At 39.1% G+C, this 27,234-nt stretch overlaps 2 protein-coding genes across 6 annotated transcripts in view; one reads left to right on the top strand and one right to left on the bottom strand.

Annotated features, from left to right (window-relative positions):
• LOC103540460 (P2R1A-PPP2R2A-interacting phosphatase regulator 1-like) overlaps nucleotides 1-17,926 on the top strand; it is a 78,016-nt gene extending 60,090 nt beyond the window's left edge. Inside the window, exon 11 of one of the 2 annotated variants that reach the window (XM_070604384.1) lies at nucleotides 16,740-17,499. In XM_070604384.1, the coding sequence (XP_070460485.1) occupies nucleotides 16,740-16,743 (4 nt within the window). In that variant the 3' untranslated portion in view covers nucleotides 16,744-17,499. Of the gene's footprint in view, nucleotides 1-16,739 lie in introns of both variants that reach the window. The other variant, XM_070604387.1, reaches the window with a different exon arrangement.
• Nucleotides 4,926-27,187, bottom strand: MOSPD1 (motile sperm domain containing 1). Of its 4 annotated transcripts, XM_070604393.1 has the most exons (7): nucleotides 27,080-27,187; nucleotides 26,035-26,152; nucleotides 14,847-15,101; nucleotides 14,647-14,722; nucleotides 12,843-13,060; nucleotides 8,117-8,278; nucleotides 4,926-6,489 (listed from the first exon to the last, which is right to left on the bottom strand). In XM_070604393.1, the coding sequence occupies exons 3-7, from the start codon at nucleotides 14,998-15,000 to the stop codon at nucleotides 6,458-6,460; spliced, it is 642 nt and encodes a 213-aa protein (XP_070460494.1). In that variant the 5' UTR covers nucleotides 15,001-15,101; nucleotides 26,035-26,152; nucleotides 27,080-27,187; the 3' UTR covers nucleotides 4,926-6,457. The 4 variants fall into 4 exon arrangements, 3 of the variants coding, with proteins under 3 accessions (XP_070460494.1, XP_070460493.1, XP_070460495.1); XR_011535935.1 differs by lacking the exon at nucleotides 27,080-27,187 and having other exon boundaries at nucleotides 4,926-7,188; nucleotides 7,612-8,278; nucleotides 26,035-26,172; XM_070604392.1 differs by lacking the exon at nucleotides 27,080-27,187 and having other exon boundaries at nucleotides 26,035-26,409.
• Between the last annotated feature and the right edge of the window lie 47 nt (nucleotides 27,188-27,234).

Raw genomic sequence — 27,234 nt, forward strand, 5'->3', positions numbered from 1 at the left:
ATGACTAGTGGTTTTTTGTGTTGTGTAAACGCATACCATCTCCTTTTCTTTTTTTTATTGAGTTGCCCCAAAAGTGAACTCCATAGCTGGGAGGCAGCATGCTATACGTGGTAAAATCATAAACTCTGAAGCCAGACAGGTCTAAATTTGTTAACTGTGAGATCTTGAAAAGGCCAAATAATAACTCTGAGCTTCAGTTATCTCATCTGTAAATTGGGCATGATGATATTTGCCTTGAGGTGTTGTTGCAGGATTATTAGGAGGCTATTTTAAGTGTCTACCCTGAGCCAGACAATCGGTGCTTTTTAACTTTTTATGCACATACAGATCACCTGGAGATCTTGTTAAACTGCTGACCCTGATTCAGTAGCTCTGGTGGGGGGTGGGGGGGGGCCGGAGAGCCTTCATTGCCAATAGGCTTCCAGGTGATGCCCATGCTGCTAGTCCACAGACCACACTTGGAGTAGCAAGGGTCTAGATATCATTTGCAAACTTCCTCGCACATTTAATACTTAATGCATGGTCACCCCAAAATAATTCAATTACTCAAAAATTACTGAGAAGAAACCCTTTTCTCACAAAACTAATACAAGTCTGCCTATAGCTGTGTTCCCATAGCCTTTGCAGATGTCTTATTGGGCTTGGCCATGGTTGGTAACTTCTGAAGGCAGGTGATGGGTACATGGACGGGGTTCATCATGCTATTCTTTCTGCTTTTGTACATATTTAACACTTTCCGTAATAACTTGTTTTAAGTTAAAGAAGAAAACCCCAATGGAGGATTTTTAAGGCGGTGAAACTATTCTGAATGATACCATAATGGTGGAGACATGTCATTGTACATTTGTCCAAACCCATAGAATGTACAACACCAAGAGTGAACCTAATGCAAACTATGGACCTTGGGTGATAATGATGTGTCATTGTAGGTTCATCCATTGTAAAAAATGCACCACTGCTGTATGTGGACAGCGTGGGGGAGGTTGTTCATGAGTTGGTGGGGGCAAGGGGTGTATGGGAACTCTGTACTTTCTGCTGTGAACCCCAAACTGCTTTAAATAATAAAGTCTATTAAGAAAAACCCCACAAATGGAAAACACCTGTTTCCTAACAGCCTGAAAACAGCAGAAGATACAGGTTACCTAGTACATACCAAGATTAGCTCCAAAAACATGTTCTTTAGGAGAGAGAGAGCACTTTTGTTTCAATTCTCCAAATAATTCCATTCCTAACCTTGCCTCCCGTGACTTATGATTGTGCAAAAGTAATTTACCCATTCATCCCAGGGTTTAGCACATTTTTTCCCTTAACATTAGCACAGCTCACACTTTATTTTGTCAAGATAGATTTTGCATTATTTATCCCTACCTTGGTGGACTAAAATCTGTCTACACCCTCATGAAATCATTTCATTTATTCTTTTCACTTGATTGAATCAGGGCTTTCCCCCACCTACCTGGATCACGTCCTGAACTGCCTAGCTAGTGTGCTCATTAAGTCAGTGATTCACAAAGCAATCGCCCAGCTAATTGGAAAATGCATTTAGTGAGCTGGACATTCCCCATCATCATCTTCCTTGAACCGGGCTCCGTTTTTATTAGGTACTGAGCTGACATAGCCCAGGGTAGGTAGCACTTTAATTTTTTGGAAATCTTTTGATTAACCAAGTGACGGGGGCAAATCAGGGAGAACCTAAATGCACAAGATAAATAGCCAGCTTGAGTTTAGTCTATTTGCATTTCTTTGTTTTCTTGATCATATAAAACCTCTCCAAACCAGTGTCCTAAGTGATCCCTCCTTTTTCTGCCTATGGCTTACTTAAAGGGTCTTTGATGTGGAAACTGGACAAGGCCTCATCCCAATGGCCAGTAGCTGGGTCAACTCTGTCACTTTGTTTGGTATTTAATCCTGGAGTGGGATGTTCTGCTCTGGTATGTTGTTTATCACTTCCAGATTATAGGTGTAGCAAATATTTTCCTGATGAAATAATCACTAATATGACATTCTGATCCTAGGATACGACAGCTAGGCTCTGCGGGGCCCTCCATTTGAATCTTCTCGTGTAGCCACATGATCCCAGTCCCACCCCTCCTCCAATTTTCTTTGGGTCTATTTAAAATTGTTCCTTTTAGGCATGCTGTCTCAAAATGTCAGGGCTTTCAGTACTACTTGAAATCTTCAATCTCTTTCATAATAGCAAAGTTTTGAAACCTCAGCATTCTATTTCCGTGTTCATGTTGAAACCCTGTAGGTGTCTCCTCGGCAGCTGCTATATAGTCTTCCCATTTAATTGTTCGGCGAATGAGAATATCTGGGAGACGCTCATTTCCAGAATCCCTTCTAGAAACCTGAAACTTTACGTGCTGACTTGTACAACTCCTTTTGAAGTGAACTCGGGTGGCAGAATTGTGCAGGCCTAACGATTTTAAGGTGGCAGAAACACCTGCAGTGACAGATAATTACAACTATTGCCATGCATCTTGCTGTGCTTTTCCTGTTTGCTAGCTGCTTTCAGGATGAATCATATTTGTTTTCATGATGACAACTACATCTTTACCTTGTCCCTCATTAAACCTTGTATTACCTGTGGCCCCATGGTACGCTTGATTCTTTCCTCACCAGCCTATGTTCAGCCCCTTTAATCATGGCAGGAAGATATTTTCTTCATGGTGGACAGGAAATAAGGGCACACACGTCATAGTCTCAAATGTCCCCCTGGAAATTGTTGCAAATCAACTCGCCTCACTTTGTGGCACATTCATCCTTACCTTTTCTTGTGAACCCACCTCCTCTCTGTATATGAATCAAGCCTGCCCTTTAAGAGCCCGCTCAGGTCCCTTGGACTCCTGCAGCATGGAATTGGATCGAAGGCTGTTTGAGGTGCACTTTCTCTTCTGCCCTTCCCCAGCGCCACCACACACTCAATGTGGACTGTAAATCCAGACAGTGTAGACACACAGTTTATGATCACTTGCCAGTCACCCAGTTCTTGTTGATTACAGCCTGTCAAAATGTGGCAGGTTTTGAATTAAAGAGGACTTAAGTGAGTTGAAGTAAGTGATCTCTAACAGGGAAGATCCAATTGTTTTATGATTCTGGGAATCTACTTTGGAAACTCATTTTGGGGGGGTCCTTTTAAAAAACTGAGGAATTACACACTGAGGAGGGGAGGAAAACAAACAACTGCTAAGGGGAGACATTGGTTACAAATTTAGTCTTTGATATGAAATACTGCTGAGTCATCAAGAATCAACCCCTTCCAAGATTCCAAAGGGATTAATTCTCCCATATTGTTGTCTATCACCTCTATGGTTTCATTTCTTTACATTTACATTTTTGATCCGTTTGGAGTTTATCTTGGTGGAACGCATCAATCCAACTGCCTTTTTCTAGATGGCTATCCAGTTGTTTTCATGTCATTCATTGACCAGTAATTTTTCTTCACTGCTTTGAGAGGACACCTCTATCTAAGTTCCCGGATGTATTTGGGTCTATTTCTGTATTTCCAATTCTTTTCCAATGGTCTATTCAAGGGCCAGTGCCACACTGTTGGAATTATTGGAGTTATGTATAAGTTTTAATTTCTGCAAAAATTTCTCCCTTTACTCCTGGAGAGTTTTCCTAGCTATACCTATTTCTCCATACAAACTCTAGAATCTACTTGTCTAGGTGAAAAAAAGATACCAAAACCTCTCGGTATTCTTATTGGAGTCATGTTAAATTTATATAACTTAGAAGGGCAATCTTTATGATGTTAAGACTACCTATCCAAGAACATCCCAGATGTCTTTTTATTTGTTCTAGTTTTGTGTTAACCAGGAGTGTCTTATAGTTTTCCTTATAAAGGTTTTGGACTTTAAGTTTAAACCTAGGGTTCTTTTAATTTACTTTTTTGCTATTGTAAATGGATTCTTCTCTTCACTCTATCTTCTAACTGGAGTGTGTGTGTGTGTGTGTGTGTGTGTGTGTGTGTGTATGAGTATCTATGGTTTGTAAACTTGGAGTGGAATAGGGTTTTGTAGCTATGACTCAAAATCCAGATGCCATGAAAGATTCTAAATTCAACTACCCAAGAATAAATTTTGCATGGTAAAGACACCATAAGCCACAGTCAAAAGAAAAACGATAAACTGAAAGGAAATATTTGCAAGGCATATCACAAAGAGCTCCTGCAAGTCAGTAAGAAAAAAAAAACCCACCCACCCACCAGAAAGTAGATGGTGGGAGACAAAGAATGTGAATAAATAGCTCTATGAAAAGATGCTCAACATCACTTATAAGTTAATAAAAATTAAAACTACACTGATACCATTCCTCATCTATCAGATTGGCATAACACATGGTTGATGAGACTGTGGAAGAACAGGCAGAACTGGCAGGAGGGAACTGACAAAATGAATTATGCTGTAAGCCATACAAGAAAATACTATGCAGCTGTAATAAAAGGAATGCGGATACTCCTTAATCACTGATATAGAAAGTTCTCCTGGATATACTGTTGAGTGAAAAAAAGCTAGGTGCACTGTAGTATATAGAACATGTTACCACTTACACATAAAAGCATTAAAATAATATATATGTACTTGGATAAAGAAACAATGGAAGCATATTTAAACTAATAAAAGCAGTCACTTGTAAGGGGCTGAGTGGACAGGGACTGGGGTGGACAGGCTGGCAAGGAGTGATTTTTCACTGTATACCTTTTTATAGTTTTTCATTTTTGAAGCATGTGACTGTTACCTACTCAAAACTTCAAAAGAAAATTAACTCCTTTGGCAAATTAAGAAACTTAAGACATTTTAGCTCACGTATTTCACTTCTCATTTTCCTATTTAACTCACAGGAATTGGAGACAGCTTTAGGAAATAGGAGACTAAAACTTTGAGTTCCTTAGAGGTAGCCCAAATAAAATGTGTAAATCAATGTGAAATGCGGATCTCCATTTTCTTTTATTTTTTTAAAGTAATTTCTGTTCTTTACAATGTGTTGTCGCACACACATACATACACACACACACACACACACACGAGTTGAGATGGACAGAGAAAGATAGCCTCCAAACATAAGTTTGTTTTTTTCTTTACAAAGTTCAAAATAGATTACATTTATGTGCTTTTCGGTCATTACACAATGTACAGACATGATCCATTTAATGATTTATGCTCCCCAAATGGTTAAACATTGAGGATTTTCTATGAAAGAGTATACGTAAAAGCTTTTACTTGAGAAGCAAAGTACTGTTTCCTGCAAAAACCAACCTCAGGCATACATTTTGTATTTACGTACATTTCTTGAGAATACTACAGTAGCAGTGCATAAATTCATTCTGTAAAAAGATCTGGAAGAGATTTTCAAGAGACTGTTAATGCATTGTGCTCTCAGATAAAAATCCTATGTCAAAAGATCAGTTGCTATGACAATTACAGTTAAAACTGCATATATATGTTAGAGACCAGAAGAGGCTATAAAGAAATGTAAATAGTTGTGCTTCAGGGATTCTTTTTGGTAAAGTTGTTTTAATAAATACAAACTTAAAACATGTCTCAGTGACTGATATAAAATAGACACAGATAACAAGGATTTTCTATACTTGGCTTCGAGTTTGAAGGTGAAAATTCATCTCCACATAATCTCCCCAGCATCCGGTAATCCCACTCCGGGCTAGTCACTTACAGTCAGGCAAAGGGCTGAGAAGAGATGAAGTGAGTTTTCCTCCTATTAACACAAAGCATCGTCCAGAGGTAAAGCCAGGGTAAACCAACGAAGCAGACGCCTGCCTCCCTTTAGACCGAAGAGAGAGGTCACCCTGCTTCTATTAGGTTTAAAAAAACAACCCCACATGCTTGGCGTCTGGACCACAACCTATTCTGTAGTCCGCCAGATGAATTAAACATGTCCTGTCTTCTGTGAGACCCTAGGATAAGCATGATCCCTCAGGACTTTATGCTTTTTTCTTTACCCTCCACACATTAACTGTAAAACTCTTATTTTAGAAACACCATGGCAACTGTTTATAATGACAGAGGACAAGGTATAATCTACATAGTAACGTTGATGTTCGTAGCTAGGAAATATATGTAATTTTACTTTTTGGCTCGTCTTTTAGGCCTTTAACTTTGAAGGACACATGACCTTAACGATCCAAGTGAATTAGAAAAAAGATGAGAAAATAACAAATGTTTTAATTAAAGTCTTTTGCACAATAGATTCAGATATAAAAAGAACTTCTTCAAATAATTTCCTAGGTGTCACTCAGAAGCATCCTTGCTGTCTGTAACATAATGTGGAGTCCTTTGAATAAAATTATAGAGTAATTTAAAATATATATTAATACATTTGCAATTACTGTAAATCATTCAATAGTTTGTAGCATGTTAATGGAGTGAAAGAGATAAAAGGCAGTCCGTATTCATATTTTCAAGATAAATTTACTTCAGAAGTCAACTGGATTCCTTGCTCATGTTCTAAGTATAGCCATTGTGATAAGACCTGAAAGAAAAAATTGGAGAACAGTTGAAGACATGCATTTTACAAAATTTTCCATTCGATAAGCATTTGTTTGAGACCTCAACGAGCAGATAAAATCCAGCACATCGGAAGGTACTCTACCAAGAACTCAAAGTCCGTTTGAATTTAGTTGGTATTACACAGAAGAAATCCAATTTACAGCAATGGCCAGTCACTGGATAGATTTAAGTCACTAACACCTGGCCATAGCTAATTTTTTAACCATCAAGTATACCTCCCACTTTCCCAGTCACATCAGCTATAATAATAGCAGACATGGCATTTTGAAGTGTCAGTAAAGCCAGCCAACTTCAACAAAAACGTGAGCCTATTTGCATCCCAGGGCCCTAGGGTCACAGAAAGACAGAGGCAGATTCCTGCTTGGCTTGTCTCTTTTGAAGAGACTTCATACATAAAACTATAAAAATTTAGTATTATAAGGATACGCTGAGCCCTAAACGAGGGGTAAAAAAAAAAAAAAAAAAAAAAAAGTGAGAAAGTACCAAGAAGGAGAATAATTACGTAGGACTAGGGCAATCAGAAAAGATACCTCCAAAGGTAAAGCTGAAATAAGCCTAAGAGATGGACAGGAAACATACAGAACAATGAGATGGGCAGGCATTTCAGGTGAGGGAACGGCAAGAGTAACAACATGGAGGTAGGATCAGGGCTCCAGGTGAGCTTTTCGGGGATCAATAAATAATCTAACGGGCTCTAACCAAGAATTTATGTAGTGTGGAAAGTCTTAAATGCTAAACTATGGAGTTCTACTTCATTCCATGGACTATGGGGAACCACTGAAAACTTTTGAATAGGGAGTGGTGGTTAAACCAAGACGGAATGGAAATCAATCTGACAGCAATGTGATGGATGGTTAGGGGCGGGAAAATAATGACAGGGGCAGGAATAGGAAGAGAAGGAACACAGACAGAAGGTAGGGAGACAATTTAGAAGGCAACTTTGAAATTAAAAAATAAGAGAGTGCACCAAGGAATACTGAGAGAGAAGACTGAAAAGAGTTGGCACGTCAGAAGAAGTGAGAGGAGACGATGAGGAAAGAGACGTTAGTCACCAGAACCCTCATCCTTGACACATGGTAGGTACTGAATAAATGTTTGTTCAGTTGAACTCATTAACTAAGATTTCAGGCCAGAATGACTGAAAGAATGACTTAGGAAACAAGGGAACTGGTTTAAAGAGAAAGGTTCACAATATTAAATAAGGCTGCATTGTTCATCTTTATCACTGTATGCACTTTGTCTAAGTGTTTCCCTAGGATCAATTCCTAGAAGTAGAATTGCTGTATCATGGAATATATGCATTCTACATTTTATACATGATTTTCACCATTGTAAGTTAGCAAAAGGAAAATAATTGAATAAGTACAGTATTATGTATTAGATAAATAAGCTGAAAAGAACTACATGTGAGCCAAAAATTAAATCTTAAAATGCACTTTACACCTCAACATGCTTTTGAAGCCATCTTTTATGTTTTTCTTAAAAAAAAAATCAAACCATCACCTCATACACACAAGACCACCACTACCACCTCCGAGCCATAAAAATTGCCTACACATATGCTCCAAATGCATCTTGAAAACACCTACCTAAGATATAAGCAGCCACTAATTTTTGATTCACACTTAAGTGGAGGTAGAGAGGCACCAACGATTCCACATCCCCCAGCGTAGGAAGCATCAGAGCTGCGATGCACACGACTCCCAGGAAGACAGTTAATAAGCTAGGTCCTGAGGAGACAGTTTTGTTTTCTGTAAAAAGACAAAAATCCCTGAGCTTGCTTCTAAAAACAACTTAAGACAAAAATTCGGTCACATATACTGTCTACTGCTCACCAGGAGTCTGGTTTTGTCTAACTTCTCTGACTCTTTCCCCATTGTTCCCATTCCATGGGGGCTTATCTGCTGGACTTATCTGGAAGCCCATACCTTCTCTGGGTCATTACAGGATGGAATGTTGAATGGTATTGTGAAGTGGTGAATTCTACTGAAAGGTCACCATTCTTCGCCCCCCCACCTCACCGTAATCGGTAGAAAGGGTCTGAGCATGCGTCATCTGTGTATGTTTATAAAATTATATGCATGAATACTGTACTATTATGCTTAATATGAAATACACAAAGAGAATTTAACTGAATGATTTGGGCTAAAAATAGGTAGAAATTCAAGTTCGGATATTTTCTTCCTGTACCCCAATGGATTGCTTGTGTGTACTCCAATTTGGAGCTCATCGCACTAGAGCCCCTCTACCTTCTGGAAGTATCTTAGGTAGGTCTCCAGACAGGTTTGGTCCTAATAACTAACCGCAGCGTCCTGCTACCATTTTTGAAAATGTTATGGTAGCAAAACGGCACTTCTTGAGTGTTTTAAAGTTGCCTATGAAAATTCTTTTCCTCTGCTCTATACCGTTTACAGCAAAGAAGAAAGCATGCAGCAGAAACAATATCTGGCAAATAGTATGCTAAATAAAATAAGCCAGTCACAGAAGGACAAATACTGCATGATTCTACTTATACAAGGAATCTAAAATAACCAGACTCGTAGAATCAGAGAGTAGAATAGTGGTTGCGTGGGGCTGGGGTGGGGTATGAAATGGGAGTTGCTGATCAAAGGGCATAAAGTCTCAATTACACGAGATGAATAAGTTCCGGAGATCGGCTGTACAACATTGTGCCTATAGTTAACAACGCTGTATTGTACACTTAAAACATTTGTGAAGAGGGTAGATGCCATGTTAAGTGTTCTTACCACAATAAAATAAAAATTTAAAAACATTTATTATTAGGTCTGCTAGTCTACAGTTCTGGCTAAATGTGTACAATATTCATACCTATATTTTTAAGAAACTCAATAACAGTATTTTCTGTCATACGGTTTTTCCCACTACCCTTCCTTTCATTAAAAGAAATAGCCAATAGCAGCACAATCTTTGTGTTTTATTGATGAAATAACACTGTTCATTTTATTATTAAATGCAGCTTTTCTAAATTATTAATACCTTAGCTGTTATGCGAAGTTTAATTGAGCCTCACCAAAGCCAGATAGATGAAAATAAATTCAAATTGTATAGCGATTATTGCTTGAGATGCAACAATAGCATAAAGACCTAAAAACAAGTCTTATTTTAGTTAACAAATGGAGGACCTTTATATTTTTATTTGTTGCTAAGATAAATTTTCAAGGAAAACATTTATTTACGACAACTATACTGCTCGTTGCAAACCCACAACAAAGACAATTTCAAGGAATTTTTAGTATTTAGAGAAATTCCAAAAATATTTGCATAAATTCTTGAAATTTTTCAAAATGGAAATAGTTTTTTCTCTGATACTACAGCATTGTTGTAGCAATTTCATAGAGATATAGAAAACATAAAAGTTCCTATGTAATCCCATCCTCCTAGAGAGAACACCGTTAACAGCTAGGTATAGATCCTTTCAGATTTTATAAATGCCCATATAAAGATGTAAAGTAATTTTTTTACATAAATGAGACCGTATTATACATACTATTCTATAACTTTTTTTTCTGTCATTTAGAAATATATTTGAACCTCTTTCTATGTCAATATATAACCATCTATCCTATCAGATCCTTGTAAATGCCTGCCTGGCATCTCATCTTATGAATATTCATAAATCAATCCTCAACTGATGGACCTGTAGGTCATTTCCAATCTTTTACTATTATAAACAATAATAAAGAGCATTATTTTCTTAAGCCAGAAGGCACTGATTCAAACATCGCATAGACATAGCAGTTTATTAGTAATGTAATTAAGACAAACCCACTAAGATTCAGCTGCATGTTTTTAAAATGTCTTTTTAATAACCTGGGCTTTGGTATTTGGTAAGAGCATGCTTTGTCGGTTTCCCTTAGTTAAATTTCTGTTAAATGAAAAAATATATATAAAATTGTATTTATGTGCATAGACAAGGTCTGGAAAGTAACAGGGAACACTTATATAAGCAGATTTGTTAAGTGTGTGGGATTATAGGTGCTATTTTCTTTTTTGAATTTGTTATAGCTATATGTCTTTTACACAATTTGAGAAGAAATTTCTCATTTTTATTGCCTTTCAATATATTTTAAAATCCAAATCTTTCATGATATTGCCTTCAACCATTTTCCAACTAGTTCACAGAGCCTCACAACATTGTTGGTCTTGTAATGAATCTAATAAACGTTTTCTCAGCTAAAGATGTGCAAAAATAATGACATTTAAATACCTACCCTAAAACATCTCAACGTTTCAGCATTTTAGTTCAGAGAAACTTAGGTGAAATACCTTAGAATTCTACATACTGGAAACCACACTTAATTTACTATTAATTTAATAAACAGAAGTTAAACATATCACTTTGTCAACACTGACTAAATCAGTCACCATTATACTCTATTAAAGAAGAAAACTTTACTCAATTTCCTGTCGTATTATTAGAAGCATTGGGGTGACTACCTGCAAACAGGCCATGTTGGCCAAGGCTGTGTTTGGGGCTCTACTGTGGTATCACCGTTGCTCTAAAGAGTAGCAGAAGCTGTGGAAACCGAAAGACAAAGAAAACCAAGCCAACAGACCATGCCAGGTGCAGCCCATGCACTCATTTCCTGAGTAACTACCCTGTGCCAGGCACTGTGCTGGGTGCCAAGGGCATAATGGTGAACAAGACAAATAAGGTGCCTGACTTCATTGAGTTTCCTGACATGGATGTCTTGGGGAGTTGTTTGCTTGTTTGTTTGTTTTAAAAACAGAGACCACCATGTGTTATGCCAATATCACTTATCCTCATTCATCGACCTACTCCAATTTGACAATTAGAAGAATTCTCTAATATACTTCAAATACCAAAGGTCCGTTATAAAAATAAAACTAATATACATTGTATTTATTTAGCTTTTTAGAATGATTTTTACCTGAATTCTAATAAATTTAAATATAAAAGGAAATATATATATATATATATAACTAAGCTTTTAACCCTTATTATTCTTTGCTATTAAACCAGTCTGTTAAATACAAAAATGAGCTCCAATGACTACTTTAAATTATGAATTTAACATAAAAAAACAAATATTCATTATATGGCCTTTCTTGTTCTAGAAGAGGCATTTTAAAAGGGGAATCTTGCATTTCATAAATATTTATAGGTCAACTTCACAATATTGATCTGAGATCAAAGTGGCATTTGACGAGTGGTTCTCCTTCCACTTCAAAAGATGAAAAGCTGGTCGTGTCGGTCAATAATAGTTTCTGAGAAGAAAAGAATCTACTAGCTACTACCTAGAACCTAGTCTTGGTGTCACCAGAAAATCTGGGCCCTCCCTACATGGACTGAGAAGACTCTTGGCTACAGTAAATCAAAGAGGCATTACTCCCTGTGTTATTGAAATAATTCTAAGATGAACAAACTGATAGGGATCTGTGAATTAATTTAATGACAAGTAGATTTGTTTTAACTCCTCATATATAATGTTGCAATTTCAAGGACAGCTGCTATCACGTTCATATATCACTATCAAAAAGTTTCCATGTTTTTCTATGGAAAATTTTATCTTTCTCCTCTTGTATTGGGTAGGAGGGAGATAATGAGAAGCTAAGAGGGAGGAGGAATGACGCCCAAGGAGTTGAATATGAGGATAGTGTCAATGTTGAAAGAATATATCATAACACTTCTGAATATCTAAACTGGAAGGAAATGAGGAATGGAGAGGGATTCAATTAATAGCCCACAGGGGATATTATAATCTACTTAGTTTAATTAACTTCAACTTTAATGAGATTTTTTTTCACAATAATATGAACAGTGCACCAAGCTTGGCCTATTGCCAAACACAGTCTCTCTCCTTCGAACTAATTAAATGAGAAAGGATATAGGAAAGTCACAGAAACAAGAGTATACAATTGCCAAATTGTGCTAGCACTGTAGAGAACGGTGCCTGCATCCTCAGGTTTTATATATTTAAAAGGCTAGGGCAAAAAAAAAAAAACCCCACAACTAGAAGAACCCACAACGAAGAATATACAACTATGTACCGGGGGGCTTTGGGGAGAAAAAGGAAAAAATAAAATCTTAAAAAAAAAAAAGGCTAGGGCGACATTTGCCCCTCCTTACAGCCTCATCTAGTGAGACACATTGTCTCCTCTTAAAGTCCAGCTCCAGGCCTCTTTTTAGGTACCTGATCTCTAGGTTTAGTTTTGAAGTGGTTGATTAGGTTTAAAGTGGCAGATTATCTTTCTAGTAATTATTCTTAGCTCGCTGATTATTTTAAAGTTAGAAATGTATACGCAAAGGCTTTAAAAACAACCCCAAACTACCTGGTTGAAACGACTGTTCAAAAAATAAACTTTCAGTTAAATGTTCCTTTATTCTTTTTTCTTCTTCTTCCTTTTGTTGTTCTTTTGCAGACGGAAGAAGTGTAGCCACCACCTCTTTCCTTCCTAAAGCCTTCCTCTGGCTTTGCTCGCAAACTTGGAGACGGAATTTGTCTATTACACCATAGTGACAGGATCGAACGTCTCTATGACGAATCACACTGAAAACATTAAAAAAGAAATGCTGTTTAGATTTCTGGGGGCCTGTCAAACAGAATTCAGCAAGGGACTGCATACAGTAAAACAATATTAACTGGCTATAACCAAATACTCAAATACAGAAATTTGCTAATGATGCTTAAAAAAAAATAATAGTATAATTCCTAAAGAATTGGGTCATTTTGAAATAGTTGACAAAAATACATTCTCTAAAACACAGATCAGATGGAAACTAGACTTTTGGTGGTGAACACAATGCAGTCTACATAGAAGCCAAAATATAATGATATATCCCTGAAATTTATATAATGTTATAAACCCAGGTGACCCCAATAAAATAACTTAAAAATAGAATAAAAGTCTTAAGTAAAACAATGCTAAGTAGAGAAAATTCCTTTTAGTAATGTTATTTTTTCCCTGGATATCTGTGTGCAGCAATATTTACTAAATAGGATATATAAAATTGTTTCTTTCCTACAAAAGACTCATAAATTTCTATTGCCACTTATTTATTGTTCAAGTAACAAACCTCACCCTAGATTTAAAACTGAAGTCCATGCATGAGGTAAAAACAAGCAATTGAATCTGAAGTAAGTAATCCAGTGTGACCAATGCAACAGGAGGCTAACAATACACTTCCGTATTTCTCAGAAGTATAAAACAGTTTAATTTTTATGAGCGTTATCTGCAATTCCATTTATTTTACTTCATTCTTATTAGAGAACACAAAACAACTAGGTCAAAGGTAACACATTTATTTGGCAAGACACTACATTTCTTTGGAATAGTCCTTGCTTATTGTGTACCGAATGAAAACCAAAAGAAGTATGCAAAAACACATCCTCAAAGATACATCACTTTACGGCTTTGAGATGATGAAAATGTCTTCAAAGGAAAAGACTTCCGCTTCTCATTCTCACGGAAGACTTAAATACATTTTACTTGGTAGTTTAAATTAAGGGCTGGTCAATGGACCCATCTGGTCACCCCGAGTTCTAAAGTGAAAATTAAATATGAACAGCTTGAACAAACAATCATTTATCTGACACTCTAAAACGAAATTATCTGGAAGAGCTCAGATAACCTTTTACAGATGAGTAGTTACCTACTTGTTTCCTGTTTATATAGAGTAACTTCCAGGCTTATTAGGTGAATCATCTCAGATGAACTTATATTACCATTGTTCTAAGAGTGTAGTATTATTAGTTTCCCAAATATCACTATAATAGCAGGATGTTCCAAAGAAAGCTGAATTCCCTATTATAGCTAGAGAAATTTAAAGGGATAAGTTAAAACTTTACCTTCATAAATGTCCCTGCAATGACTAAAAGCACAACAATGAGGAAACATTCATGGATATTAACACACACATCAGCTCCAACCTAATGAAATATAAGTATTTGGTCGACCTGTTTAGAATCTCTTAGAAACGTCTTTAAAAGAATTTTGATAGACTAAAACTTTCAGTAAAAACTCAAAATATAATAAATCCCTATGTGGGAACAGCTTTGAGACTTTTCTTTTTCAAGTTAAACACAGAAATATTAACACACTTAAAACATGTTACCAGGAAGTGATTTTGACTTACATATCCACACAACACTGAGGCTTTACTGCACCTGCAGCGTCAACGACAACATACTTATTTGGAGTAGTACACAAAACTGAAAGAAAAAGTCACAATGGCCATTAGTGGTTTTTAAAAAATTAGTTTGTACAAGTAAAAAATTAGTAGGGACTAGTTAAAATCCATAAAATTGACCGAGGAGACTCACCGAGGAGACTCACCTTTGAACTTTAAGGCAAACTCATAGGGGTTATACAGAGTCAACACTTGCTTATGCGTTGACTGGTCATCCGCATAAAATATTAGCTCCGTGGGAAACACAAAAACAGGAAGATTTCCTTCCACTAACTCTGGCTGTCTTTTTTGTTGATGCATTGGCACTGAATCCCCCTTGCTGCAGCTTCTGTTTTTACAGTCTCAAGTCTATTTTGGACTTTTCTTAAAGTCAGTTAAAAACTCCAAAGCATTTTGGCAATCTAGAAAGAGGAGAAAGTAAACTGAATGAGACCTGTTGTCATTTGCTGTCCCTCCACAAAAAGCATGTTCAGTATACATTAAAATAGGTCCCCAAATCATTTAAACATGCCTTTTGACTTTTCTTCTTGGCTTGTTTATATAGCTTCTACCAAGCTATGCAAAGAAATTTACACATGCTCTTTTCACATTTAAGATTTCAACCTATGGGGGCCAGCCCAGTGGTGCCGCGGTTGGGTTGGTGCATGGGGTTCGCCGGTTCGGATCCCGAGTATAGACATGGCACCGCTTGTCAAGCCATCCTGTGGCAGGCGTCCCACATATAAAGTAGAGGAAGATGGGCACAGATGTTAGATCAGGGCCAGGCTTCCTCAGCAAAAAGAGGAGGATTGACAGTAGTTAGCTCAGGGCTAATCTTCCTCAAAAAAAAAAAAAAAAGATTTCAACCTATGATAAATTACATAAATACCTGAATAAAGGAGTAAAGAAGGCTTTCTACCTCAAATTAGTCAGCCCCTTTCAAAAAGGTGAGATCAAAGGGACATTACTCTTTTTAAAACACATTTTTTAAATAGTAGAATAAATTAAATATTGTCACAACACATTTTATTTGAGCCAATCAGAATTCTTAAAGACTAAACAATATATGGGGCCAGCCCCGTGGCTTAGTGGTTAAGTTCAGCACGCTCTGCTTCAGTGGCCGGGGGTCCTCAGGCTCGGATCCCAGGTGCAGACCTATACCACTCAAGATGCCATGCTGTGGCAGTGATGACCCACCATATAAAGTGGAGGAAGACTGGCATGGATGTTAGCTCAGGGCTAATCTTCCTCAAGCAAAAAAAGAGGAGGATTGGCAAAAGATGTTAGCTCAGGGCTAATCTTCCTCAGCAAAAAAATAAATAAATAAAATAAAACAAAGTAAGTTACCACAATTTATGGGAGAAAAACATGAGAATCACTTTTACACTCATTTCAACAATGCTTTAGTTAGTGCCTTTTGTCAGCACGGGTGGGAGAATTCTTTTAACCTTTTTTCTACCGAAACCCAAGACAAGCAAAAACGTCTTGAAAGGAAGCCGAATATCTACACTTGCTAAGCAGTCCTTGGAATTTTCTATGAGAATTCAGTCAGTAAGTCGGCTCTGGCATGCGAGTGGCGCTGTGCCTCCCTTCCTACGTCATCTGCACAGGCTTTATGAGAGCTATTTTCTTCCAACTTCGGAGACCTTTCTGGATTCGTTCTGGGGCTTTTGAATATGTTCCAGATAGTTGTAGCTGGCAGAAGTCTGACTGGTAAGTGCAATGTTTCTGTATTTCCTAATCTAATTTTAATCAACAACACTCATTTAGCTAGAACCCTAAGTGTGGCTTTTTAAAATAAAATGCAAATGCTAAAATATACAATCACAGAAAATGTCTGATTTTCACCCTGTAGATCACACCTTTTAAAAGAGGCCATAAACCATTTAATACTCGGCGTTCAGGTTCTCATACAAAGAGAAACATAACAAATGATTCAATTGTTTGGTTTTGCCAGCTATCAGGACTCACACGCGCTCATTCTGATTGAGGCCTTTCCAGCTTTTATCAAATAGGCTACTGTATAATCGTGCATGCAAATTTTTATTCTTTTCTTCCAGCTGAACATCTATTACAGGCCAGGAACTACGTCAGGAGCTGCGCAGAGATACCAAGATGAATAACGTGCAGGCCCCGCCTTCAAGAAACTCAACTGACCAACTGATGAAACAAAATAAATATTTAAGCTCCCTCTATGGTAATGTATATAAAGTGCCAGGGAATTAGAAGACCACATGAATAATTCTCCCTGGAAGAGAGGCCAGGAGATGACATTGGAGGTAGTCCTTAAAGGAAAAAAGGGTACACACTTCTGTGTTGGGGGGGTGTAGGGAGGGAGGACATTCAGACTTAGGGAACAGCATAAGCAAAGGCATAAAAATGTGAAGGTAAGGGGGAACGCTGGGAAGGCTGTGGCCCACAGGCTGTCCTAGGATCATCACTCTACTTTACAGCCATATACTATATAGCATGCCTGTAGCTCATAATAGTGTCAGTGGGTTTTTTTTCCCTGAACTGAAAGGGCCTATCAGCATTTCTAGAAGTAATAATATTTAACATTTGTATAATTCATAAGATTACAAACTTTTTATTAATTACATATACTGAATGAATTAATATATGTAAACTTTTAGCACTTACCGTAGGCCAGGCAATGTTCTAAGTGTTTGTTGTTATTGTTAAATGAGGAAGAGACTAGACTGAGACAAAACACATCCGCAGGTCTCTTGCCTCCCAGTCCTGTGTTTTTCCACTATACCAAACTAACTGTCCACTTCAATAAAGCAAAACAAAGATTATTCTGAAAAGCATCTGATTAAATAATTCTCAGTTTTTATTTGCCATGAATTTCTTTTGCCGAGAGCCATACATATTTCTATTTGGATAATGTGCTCTCAGAAGTTTGGTATGTTATTGTTTTCAACAGGAAATAATAAGCTCCATAATTACTTTCTTGGTAAGCTTGACTATGAGGACTAGAACATCCAAACTTAGCATCACTACATAATCTTCAACATCTCATTCTAAAACTCTGTTAGGACGAGAATTTAGCTTATGATAAGAGGCAACATCTCTGATTTGTAGAAGATAGTTTAGTCAATAAATGTTGGTAAAACCAGGTATCTATCTAGGGAAAAAAAGTTGAATTTATCCCTCGCTCCTTATAAAATCCTCAAATTTTATTAGGGTAAACTTCGAAGGATCAAAGCTTTAAATGTAAAAAAATAAAACCACAAAACACTAAAAACCATGGGAAATCTTTTTTTTATAATCTTAGGCTTTCTAACAACCAGAAACCAAAAAATATTGATAATATCAATTATATAAAAACTTCTAAAATTCTTCATGGCAAAAAACTTTTTAATCAAAGCCAAGAGAACATTTTTAATTCATATCATAGGCAATGTCTAACTTCCCTACTATATGGAGAGGACCTACAAATCATCATGAAAAAGACAACTCAATCTAAAAATGAGCAGATGCTACAATATTTTATAGAAAAGGACATATAAGTGGTTCTTAAACTTACAAAAGGATGTGTAATCTCACTCACAAGAGAAATACAAACTAAAGCTATACTGAAATACACGTTTTTACCTGTCGGATGAGCAAAAATCAAAAAGTTCGATAGCACACGGTGTGAGCAATCAGGCATGTTCTCAGTGCTGCTGGCGGGGATATAAATTGGCACATCCACTATATCTGCCAAAATTAAATGCACACACCTTTGATCTAGAGATCTACTTCTAGGAATTTGTCCAGCATAAATATTCCCCTTGTGTGAAATCATGTATGTGAAAGGATTTTTTGGCAGCACTAAGGATTACATAAAATAATTTATGTGAAGCAACTAGAACGAAGCTTCGCACTCACTAAGAGCTAGTTGTCAATAGCAAAAGGTTGGAAACAACCCAACTGTCCATTAATAGGGGATTCATTAAATAAAGTATGATATAGCCATTCGTTGGGAGACCAGATATCCATCAAGAAGAAAGAGGAAGGGGCCGGCCCCGTGGCCGAGTGGTTAAGTTCGAGCGCTCCACTTTGGCGGCCCAGGGTTTCACTGGTTCGAATCCTGGGTGTGGACATGTTACCGCTCGTCAGGCCATGCTGAGGCAGCATCCCACATGCCACAACTAGAAGGACCCACAACTAAAAATACATAACTATGTACTGGGGGGCTTTGGGGAGAAAAAGAAAAAAATAAAATCTTAAAAAAAAAAAGAAGAAAGAGGAAGCTCTTTGTGTAGTGTGCGTAAGGACTGATCCTCAAGCGTAAAGTGAGAAACACAAGGTGCAATGCAGAACGTAGAGTATGCTACCATGTATGTGGAAAAGGGAGAGAAAAGAATATGTAAACCTATTTTCTGGGATATGGGTAAAATATCTTTGGAAGGATAGCCAGGGCTGCCCTGCAGAGACAAACTGAGTGACCGGGGACAGGGGTGGAAGGGAAGTTTGCTCTACATACCTTTGTGTATCTTTTGATTTCTGAACCCAATGAATGCCTTTTCAAAAGTAAAAAAACAACAACAAAGGGCCAAATTAAACAACTCTACTAGGGCCTAATTTGAAAAGGGTGTCAGTTCTGAAACACAAGATGGAATTTAGAAACAATGTGTCAAAAATCTCTGTTAACTGCATTTTCCGATTTATGATCCTTTAGTAACATTGAAAACCTTAAACTATGTGTTAAATAGAATGATTTCAATTATTTAAAATAATTTTACATGCAACAGAAACTCATTACAATGAGAAAATCAAAGGTTTATTTAAGATCACTTGCAAACTTAGGAAATGTAAAACTCTTTGTTATAAAGGAGTACGAGATGGTTTATAAATCTCACTGAGAAGTCAAAATTAACCACATGGAACAAGTGCTAAACTCTTGGTTCTAACCTTAAGGAGAAGTTAGTCGGCACGGAATAGAAATTTTACTAGCTTTAAATATTGGCTTAGTACAAATTCTTATTCTTTTAATTTTGAAGCCTTCTCTTTACAAGTTGACTGTATACACATTTTCCCATGAATCATGAATAGGCTGTTTATCCCCTGGTCACCATTAAAGATGTATTTAATCATTTTTGAGCATTTTATTATTTCTTTTCATATCCCTGTGCCCATTTCTCACTTATCTTGGCTAAAATATAAGTTGCCTCTTAAACTCCAAACAGTGGAAATTAGGGAGGAATTAGCAACAGGAGGAATTATCACCAGAGCGATATTAGAGACTCTGATAACAAAGATAATGAAGCGTAATACCTGCCTTTAATGGATGGTTTTCCGGAGACTAACACTTCTTTCTCTTTGCTCCAATCCATACCGCAAAATGATAAAGTGCAAAAATTGGGGGGACAGTTTATATACTAAGCCGGTAAAACCTTACTGAAGATCAGTTTATAAGGTTGCTTTCCAAAAGTCAAGCACACACAAAGTCAAACAATGTTAGCTCCCAACCCTTCTCATTTTACCGATGAGGAAAGCAGGCCCAGTATGGTTAAGGGACTTACTCAAGGTTGCACAGGGTACTGGTGGCAGAACTCTGGTCTCCAGACTCCCATTTCCCTATACTGTAATCATCTCCTCTGTGTCTCAGTTCAAAAGTCCCGCCTCCCTGACACTGACTGCCATGCATGTCCTCATCTCTAGAAAGTCTCCCTGCTTTTCCAGAAGAGATGAGTTCTCCAAGGATGATCCAAAATTCAGGTTTTGATGCATGTTTTTCCTTTTCAGTTTTATAAAGAAAAAATCGAGAGACAATTTCACTTACTAAGTTGCACACATTTCCTTCTCCAGATTATGAAAGAATAGCTATGCCTGTCAGTAGCTATTCATTAGGGCATTAATAGCCAAAGTTTATTTTATTCTTCCTCTCTGGACACCAAACTTTGACTCATTCTTCAAAGCCTAGTTCAAATTCCCCCTCTTTGTAGCCTTGCTCTGCCACTCTGATCTACATGGATCTTACTAGTTCTAGGACATTATTTCTTAAAATACTTACTGCATGGACAATATTTTGACACTTGTGTGATGCGATTAATTTTGACTCTCCAGATTTCAGGCATAATGCCATATTGTTTTTCTGTGGGGTTTTTGCTTTTAGCGTCCCGCATAGACCCAAGCTCAGTGTTAGGCACTTAGCAGAAGACAGTGAACGTGTCAGTCAACCTGCAGGTGTCTACTAACAACTGTCTCCTCTATCGCGGTACATTCCCCTTCCCCATAGCTGAACATGCTTTGTTCATAAAATACAGGCAAAGGCTCTCAATTAGAGGAACAGTAAATCTCTGCTGGCCGCTTGCCGTGGGCTGGGGTAGAAAGAGACCAGAGAGGATCAGCACTCCCAGCTGCCTGTCCCCACTCTCCCTCTCATCATCTCACTGGGCTCCACAGTGCCCAACGGGGCCAGCCGCATCTAAAAATCCGAGGCTCCAACATATCTTGACCTCATGGGGAGATAGTGCAGCTGGGAGCTGGTGGTCCAGGAAACTGCCCTGTCCTTTTCCTCCATACCAAAGGCACGGAGATGCAATCATGAAGGAAATTTGAAGGAAAACCTTATGTGTGTACACCACCTTGTGACCAGTTTGCAAATTTACTTTCTTGCTCTCTCTCTCTCTCACACACACACAAAGTCTAAACACACTGAAATCCTCACACACACTTTCCACCATCAGTCCAGGAGACCAGTGTGATTATTTTGTCTCTTTGGATTGAGCAGAGGAAGGAAGAGACTCGACTCTAAGATAAAGAGGGGAGTTTCACTATCTTTTACCACTATCGATTCAAAACGTGGAGACTGTTAAAGAACACAGAAACCACTTTAAAAGCATATTGTCATTTGCTCTCTGCCCCCTTTTGGGGGCAAGGGAGGCAGCAAGAAAAATCAAATGAAATTAGTGGTCCTTAGGGATTCTTGTACTGAAGTGGTTCAAAGTTTGGAAATGGTTAAGGATGATTCAAAGTACAGATTTCCCCAGAAAGGTGACCCACCTTCTTGGCTACAGTACACCAGCTACTTACTACCTGTCCCTGGCTCTTGTGCTTATTCTGATTGGGGTTCCCAGTTCCACCCCCAGGCCAGTTCCCTTTTATCTGGGCTCAGGCGCTATCTCCTTCCTCCATACTTGGTGCAGTCCTTGCCCATGGCCAACGAAATACTAAACAGTTAAGAGCAATAAGTTCTTTTGCTTTAGGCTCAGTAGTATTAAAACCTCCTTCCTTACCATTTCATCAGCTGAGCCCTCTCCCTCATTGAATTTCCAGTATTGTCCACTAGGACTTTTGATGGCATGTTCCTTAAGTCAACTCTTTCACAAGCGATGTCATAATGTTCACCTTATATTCTAAATAGTTGATTGCTCAATATTAGGCAATTTTGTCTTTATACATTTTCTAGATTTTTTGTATAATTTGATATCTTACTAATGGGATTGACTGCTATAAATGATAGGTAGTGATAGGCTACTACATATCAAGATGTAAAAGCTGAGTAGTGTATGTTCTAAGATTTAAAAACATAAGGATGCCCTTCAGTAATGTTTCTAAAACATTTTTTTTTAATGAGTTCTTTCCAACCCTTGTTTTATAATATCCCGATATGTCTTCAGTTACTTCAAGATGTATGTACCATTCTCAAAGCAAAATTCATATCACTTTATTATATGAAATATATATGTTGCTACAAGTAGCACTCTTGGAAGTTCTAGAATCACAAATTCATTCAACAAACATTTACTGAGCACTTATTATTATCTACCAGGCTCTGCGCTAAGGAACATGGAGAAAAGATGAAAACATTGTCACAGCCCTCCAAAAACTCAGTCTAGCAGGAAAAACAGATATACATAGTAATTAGGATATGATGTGACAAGTGTTAAAATGCCGGTAGATACAAAATACTCTGGGAGCATAAAGAAAGTGACGGTCTCCCTTAAATAAGAGTTCACGGTCTGCCTTGAATAAGGAGTGGAGAGGGGGTGAATTCCAGGAAGAACATGTGTAGAGGCATGAAAGGGATTCTTAAAATGAGGTTTGGTATTGCATATGTTTAAGAAATAGCACGTATGGGGGAGTGGCGAGAGATAAGGCTGGAAAGGTAAGCTGGGGGCAAATGGTAAAAGATCTTATAAGCCAAGTTTAGGGGTTTAGACTTGACTCTGGACGCCAGTGTTTCTCAAAATGTGGTGCTGGACCAGCAACAGCAACTTTACCTGGGAACTTGTTAAAAACATGAATTCTTGGGTCCCACCTAGACCTTCCGAATCAGAAATATTGGGGTTGGGGCCCAGCCATGTATTTTAAAGAAACCCTCCAGATGATTCAGATGCACTCCGCACTTTGAGAACCACTGCTGCAGGCAATGGGAAACCTTTAAGCAGAGAACTGACTGGATAAGGTCTGAAATAGGAAACAGGTTGCCATTGACCAGTCAAGCACAGCGCCTGACTCCAGTGTAGTTATAGTAAAAAATAACTGTTGAATGAATGTGGCATGGAGAGATGAGGACCTAGACAAAGGCAGTAAGAATGGAGAGGAAACAGATTTTAGAGATGTTGTACAGGTGGCCCACGTTCCATCAGGTGACTAGAATATATCTATACAAAGGTGTGACTGAAATGGTCTTTATATAAAAGAAAGCTGTAATTTTGTTGAGTGTATCCACCACTAGGTGTTTTAAGAAAGATGCAGTCCACATAGACCCTAGAAAAACGGGAGGTTGAGAGCAGTTTGGTGCCCTGGCTTGTACATGAGTCTTATGGCTTGCCTGGCAGTTCTACTTGTTACTGGAAGTTAGTAAACTGGCTTCCTATTAACACAGAAATCTTTTGTGAGTTTGGTTAGTGTGACTCAATCTCTGAGACCGACTGATCATTTCTAGATGTGCCGGCCAAATTAAATTTCAAACCCTGAAAAGCTGGGGGAAAAAAGACATTCGTTCTGGTGGCCTAACCAAGGTACTGCCAAAGGGAGACCTCGCTAGAGCCTTTTTCTATTTTAACTTCATCACGGATCACATAGCCCACTCAATTCAGGAAGAAGCTGGAATGAGTGAAAGAATCACTTTGTACTGTGCCCTGAAGGTCAAGAAAGTCAGGTGGAACTGTTATTTCTAATTTTGGAGGCAGGAGTTAGCTGAGGCAATCTTCAATTTCCTGATGGCGAAGACACAAAGGAGGAGAGGTACAGGTCAACCTACATGACTAATTTACCTAATGAGAATTTCGCAGAGTGCAATTCCTATTCCTGGTAGGACTCTGGATACCTCTTGTTACTTACTGCACGTTCTTTTAGTGGATACTAGCATCTTGGCTTATTTGACCAGCTTATTTTGTCCAAGGATAGTTCCTAATAAAACACTGCACTCTTTTATAGTATTTGAGAGCTATAAGGGACCCTGGAAATTAAAACAAAACTTTCATATTACAGATGAGGAAATGGAGGGCCTCAAAGAGTAAATCACTTAATATATTTTACGTAGGGCAAGATTCTTCAGAATGCTATAAGGTGGCAAAACAAGATTCAGAGCAACACTGATCATCCGCTAAGTTAAACAAGATTTAAAATTCCTCTATTTCTCATCTTAAACTGTTTGAAAAACAGAAAGAGAAGAATAGCAAATCACTTTATTGGGCTAGTATAGGATGGGGAAACTTTTCCTGTAGTTTCTTGTTTGATGTTTCAGAAATGAGAGTTAAATGTAAAAGCTCCATGAGGAAAAAAATTTAAAAATAAAATATTTGGGAAGAAAATGTGCATGAACAATTTCAGGGGAGAAACAAGCATTACTTTATAAGCTATTTGTTCTATTTTCTATCTTTACCTATAAAGGGGTGACTTTATACTGAATATTGTCCATTACATTTAATTATGTATTACACATAAAGGGAATCCATCACAACTACCCCTCATAATTTTGTGAATTTTTCAAATTCCAAATTCTCAAATATCCTGGTATTTGAGTAAACTTCTTATTTTGAGAATTCGAGAAATGTTTCAGAACGTAGTTTAATCTTGCATCCTGTTTGGACATGTAGACCTGGACAACGTGAAAGGCACACTTGGTCCCATTTCCTGTTTTCCAAACTTCCCACTGCTTTATACCAAATATATGTGTGATCTAAAAGTTGGTGTCCACTCCCTATTCAATATCCTGTATAGAGTATTTTATAGGCAGAGAGATTTCCCAGCTCTTAGAGGAAATGTGGACTCGATTTTCATCATCAAGAATATATTAAATCCCATGTGTGCCCTGCCTGAAAAAGTAGACTTTTCCTTTTCTGTCTGGAATTCTTTCGAATGCATTTCGAAATAATGGGACCGCTTCTTAGGCAAGATCCTAAAAGACCCAATTTTTCAGGTTTGTGTCCATCTCTTATTTCCCTCAAAGGTCAAAAATGTGGGACCGTTTTCATTTAATATTTGCCCTCTCGCTCCCCCATGTGAGGTCTCTTCGATTCTACTGGGGTAGAAATGCTACTTCACCCCGGAGACGACAGATGTCAGTTACTTTCCCCAGAGTGGAAACCGCATAACATTGATTAAGGGCTGGAGGGCTGGGGAGGGAGTATCAAACGGTCCGTCCTAGGACTTCAGCTCCACCTGATGGGGCCCAGCCTTTCCAGCCCGCGTCCCCACACCGGCGGCTCCATGTGAAACCGGTCATGTGAGCCTGTTTACAGCCGAGCAGCTGGTGCAACCATCAGGATCCGTGCGGAGGTCCAGGAAGGGGGAAGGATACAGGCCACGTACCCCCAATCCCCCACCCCCATTATTCCAAGAAGGCGTTCGCTCTCCCTCCCTGCCTCTCCACCCCACTTTCACCTCCCTCCAGCCATCCCGGGACACCTCGCTCCAGCCCCGCCGATTTCCTTCCAGTTGCTCGCTGGGGGGACCAGTTGAACAGGAGGAAGGAGGAGGAAGGGCGAGGACGGTGTCACCCCCACCAGGGAGTCAATCTCCCTTCCCAAGCCCTCCTCACAACATCCGCCGAAGAGTTGTCCCTGGAGTCGCATCCCCGGGGCAACCGAACTCTGCCGGGCAGGCACCGGGAGGATCCCGAGCCTGCTGCCTCCGCCGGGGCACGAGAGAGACACACGGGCCAGCCAGACCCTGGGGCCAGGATCCCCGGGCTGTGGGGCAACTGACAGTCAGAGATGGGGCAGAAAGGATTCCATCTGCCTCCTCCCCACCTCCCACTCGCATCCCGGCGCCGCGGAGCCCTGCTGTCAGTCACAGAGCCAAGCTCTGGGTTTGAGTATGGCTCATTCTTTCCGCGGGGTCTCCCGGCAACGTAACTTCCACGTTTTCCCGAAGTCGGAGGAAGTGGGTGACCGGGCGGTGGGGGACTCTCACCTCGCAACACCGGCTCCTCGGAAAGCAGCTGCGACTGCTCCTCCGGTCCTTTGTCAGCGTCTCTAGACTGCACTGCCTGCTGGGATACCGGAGGACTCAAATGCCACCTCTCTCCGCCCTCGAGGATGAGCCGCGGTTGGGGGGGGTGGGAAGAGAGAGAAGAGGTGGAGTCGGGGGCGGGTCCGGAGCCGGGGGGCGGGGCTTCCTTATGCCACCTGGCCTCTCGGGTTTCTCACTTCTCCGTGCTCCAAACTTCTTCCTTCTCGGTCTCTAGCCTGCCCCCTCCCCTTCCCTCCTGCGACCCGTTGAGGAGACTGGAGACTCTTACTGAGGGTCATCTCTCTTTGCACTTGTTAGGCAGTCACCCTTGACTCCTCCCCCGTCTTACTCTCCTACACACACACACACACACACACACACACACACACACATCCAGTGAGTACCTAAGGCTAGTTGATTCTACCTCTAAGACAGGTCTTGACCTCCTGTCTCTGCTCTATCCTTAGCGCTACAGACTCTTTTTAGGCCCCTGACTTTTTGCTTGGATGCCTACAGTAGCCTCCTGGTTGAACTCTCTCCTTCCACTCTTGCCTTTATCTACACCGTCTCCCAGACAGAACCAGAGGGATTTCTCTAAGATGTACAGGTGACTGTATGCTCTTCTGCTTAAAACCTTTCAGTGTCTCAGCAGTACCTACAACTCCTTAGCATGGTATATAGGGTCCTCTGTAATCCTTTTCTGATGCACCCAATACTCTAACCCAATAAACTGCTGGAGACTGTGCTGTCACTAACGTTCATAGGCCACTTGGAGTATCATTAAAGATAGAATTTTCAAAATTAAATTTTAATGATGTTCAGAAAGGAAGAGTAAGGTGCAGCTACCACACGTCCCCTCCCCCCAAGTATAAGGCCCAAAGAATTCTCAGTTTCCCCACCAGAGCAATGGGATGACAGTAGATCTCCCTTGGGCTCAGGATTCTGATGCCTTTGTTCACCGATGCCCTCAGTTTATAATGCCCTTCTCTGTCTTTGGAAGACCTACCTATCTTTCAAGGCCCAGTGGAAATGCCACTTCCTCCAATGAACCTTCTAGGATCTTCCATGAGAACTATTAACTCCTGCTTCATCACCACAGAACGTTGCTTATTCTGCTTTGCAATTCTTCCTGACTTAGGTAATCACCAGGCATGTATGTAT

This window comes from Equus przewalskii, chromosome X (genome assembly GCF_037783145.1).
Source record: "Equus przewalskii isolate Varuska chromosome X, EquPr2, whole genome shotgun sequence".
NCBI classification, from domain to species: domain Eukaryota; kingdom Metazoa; phylum Chordata; class Mammalia; order Perissodactyla; family Equidae; genus Equus; species Equus przewalskii.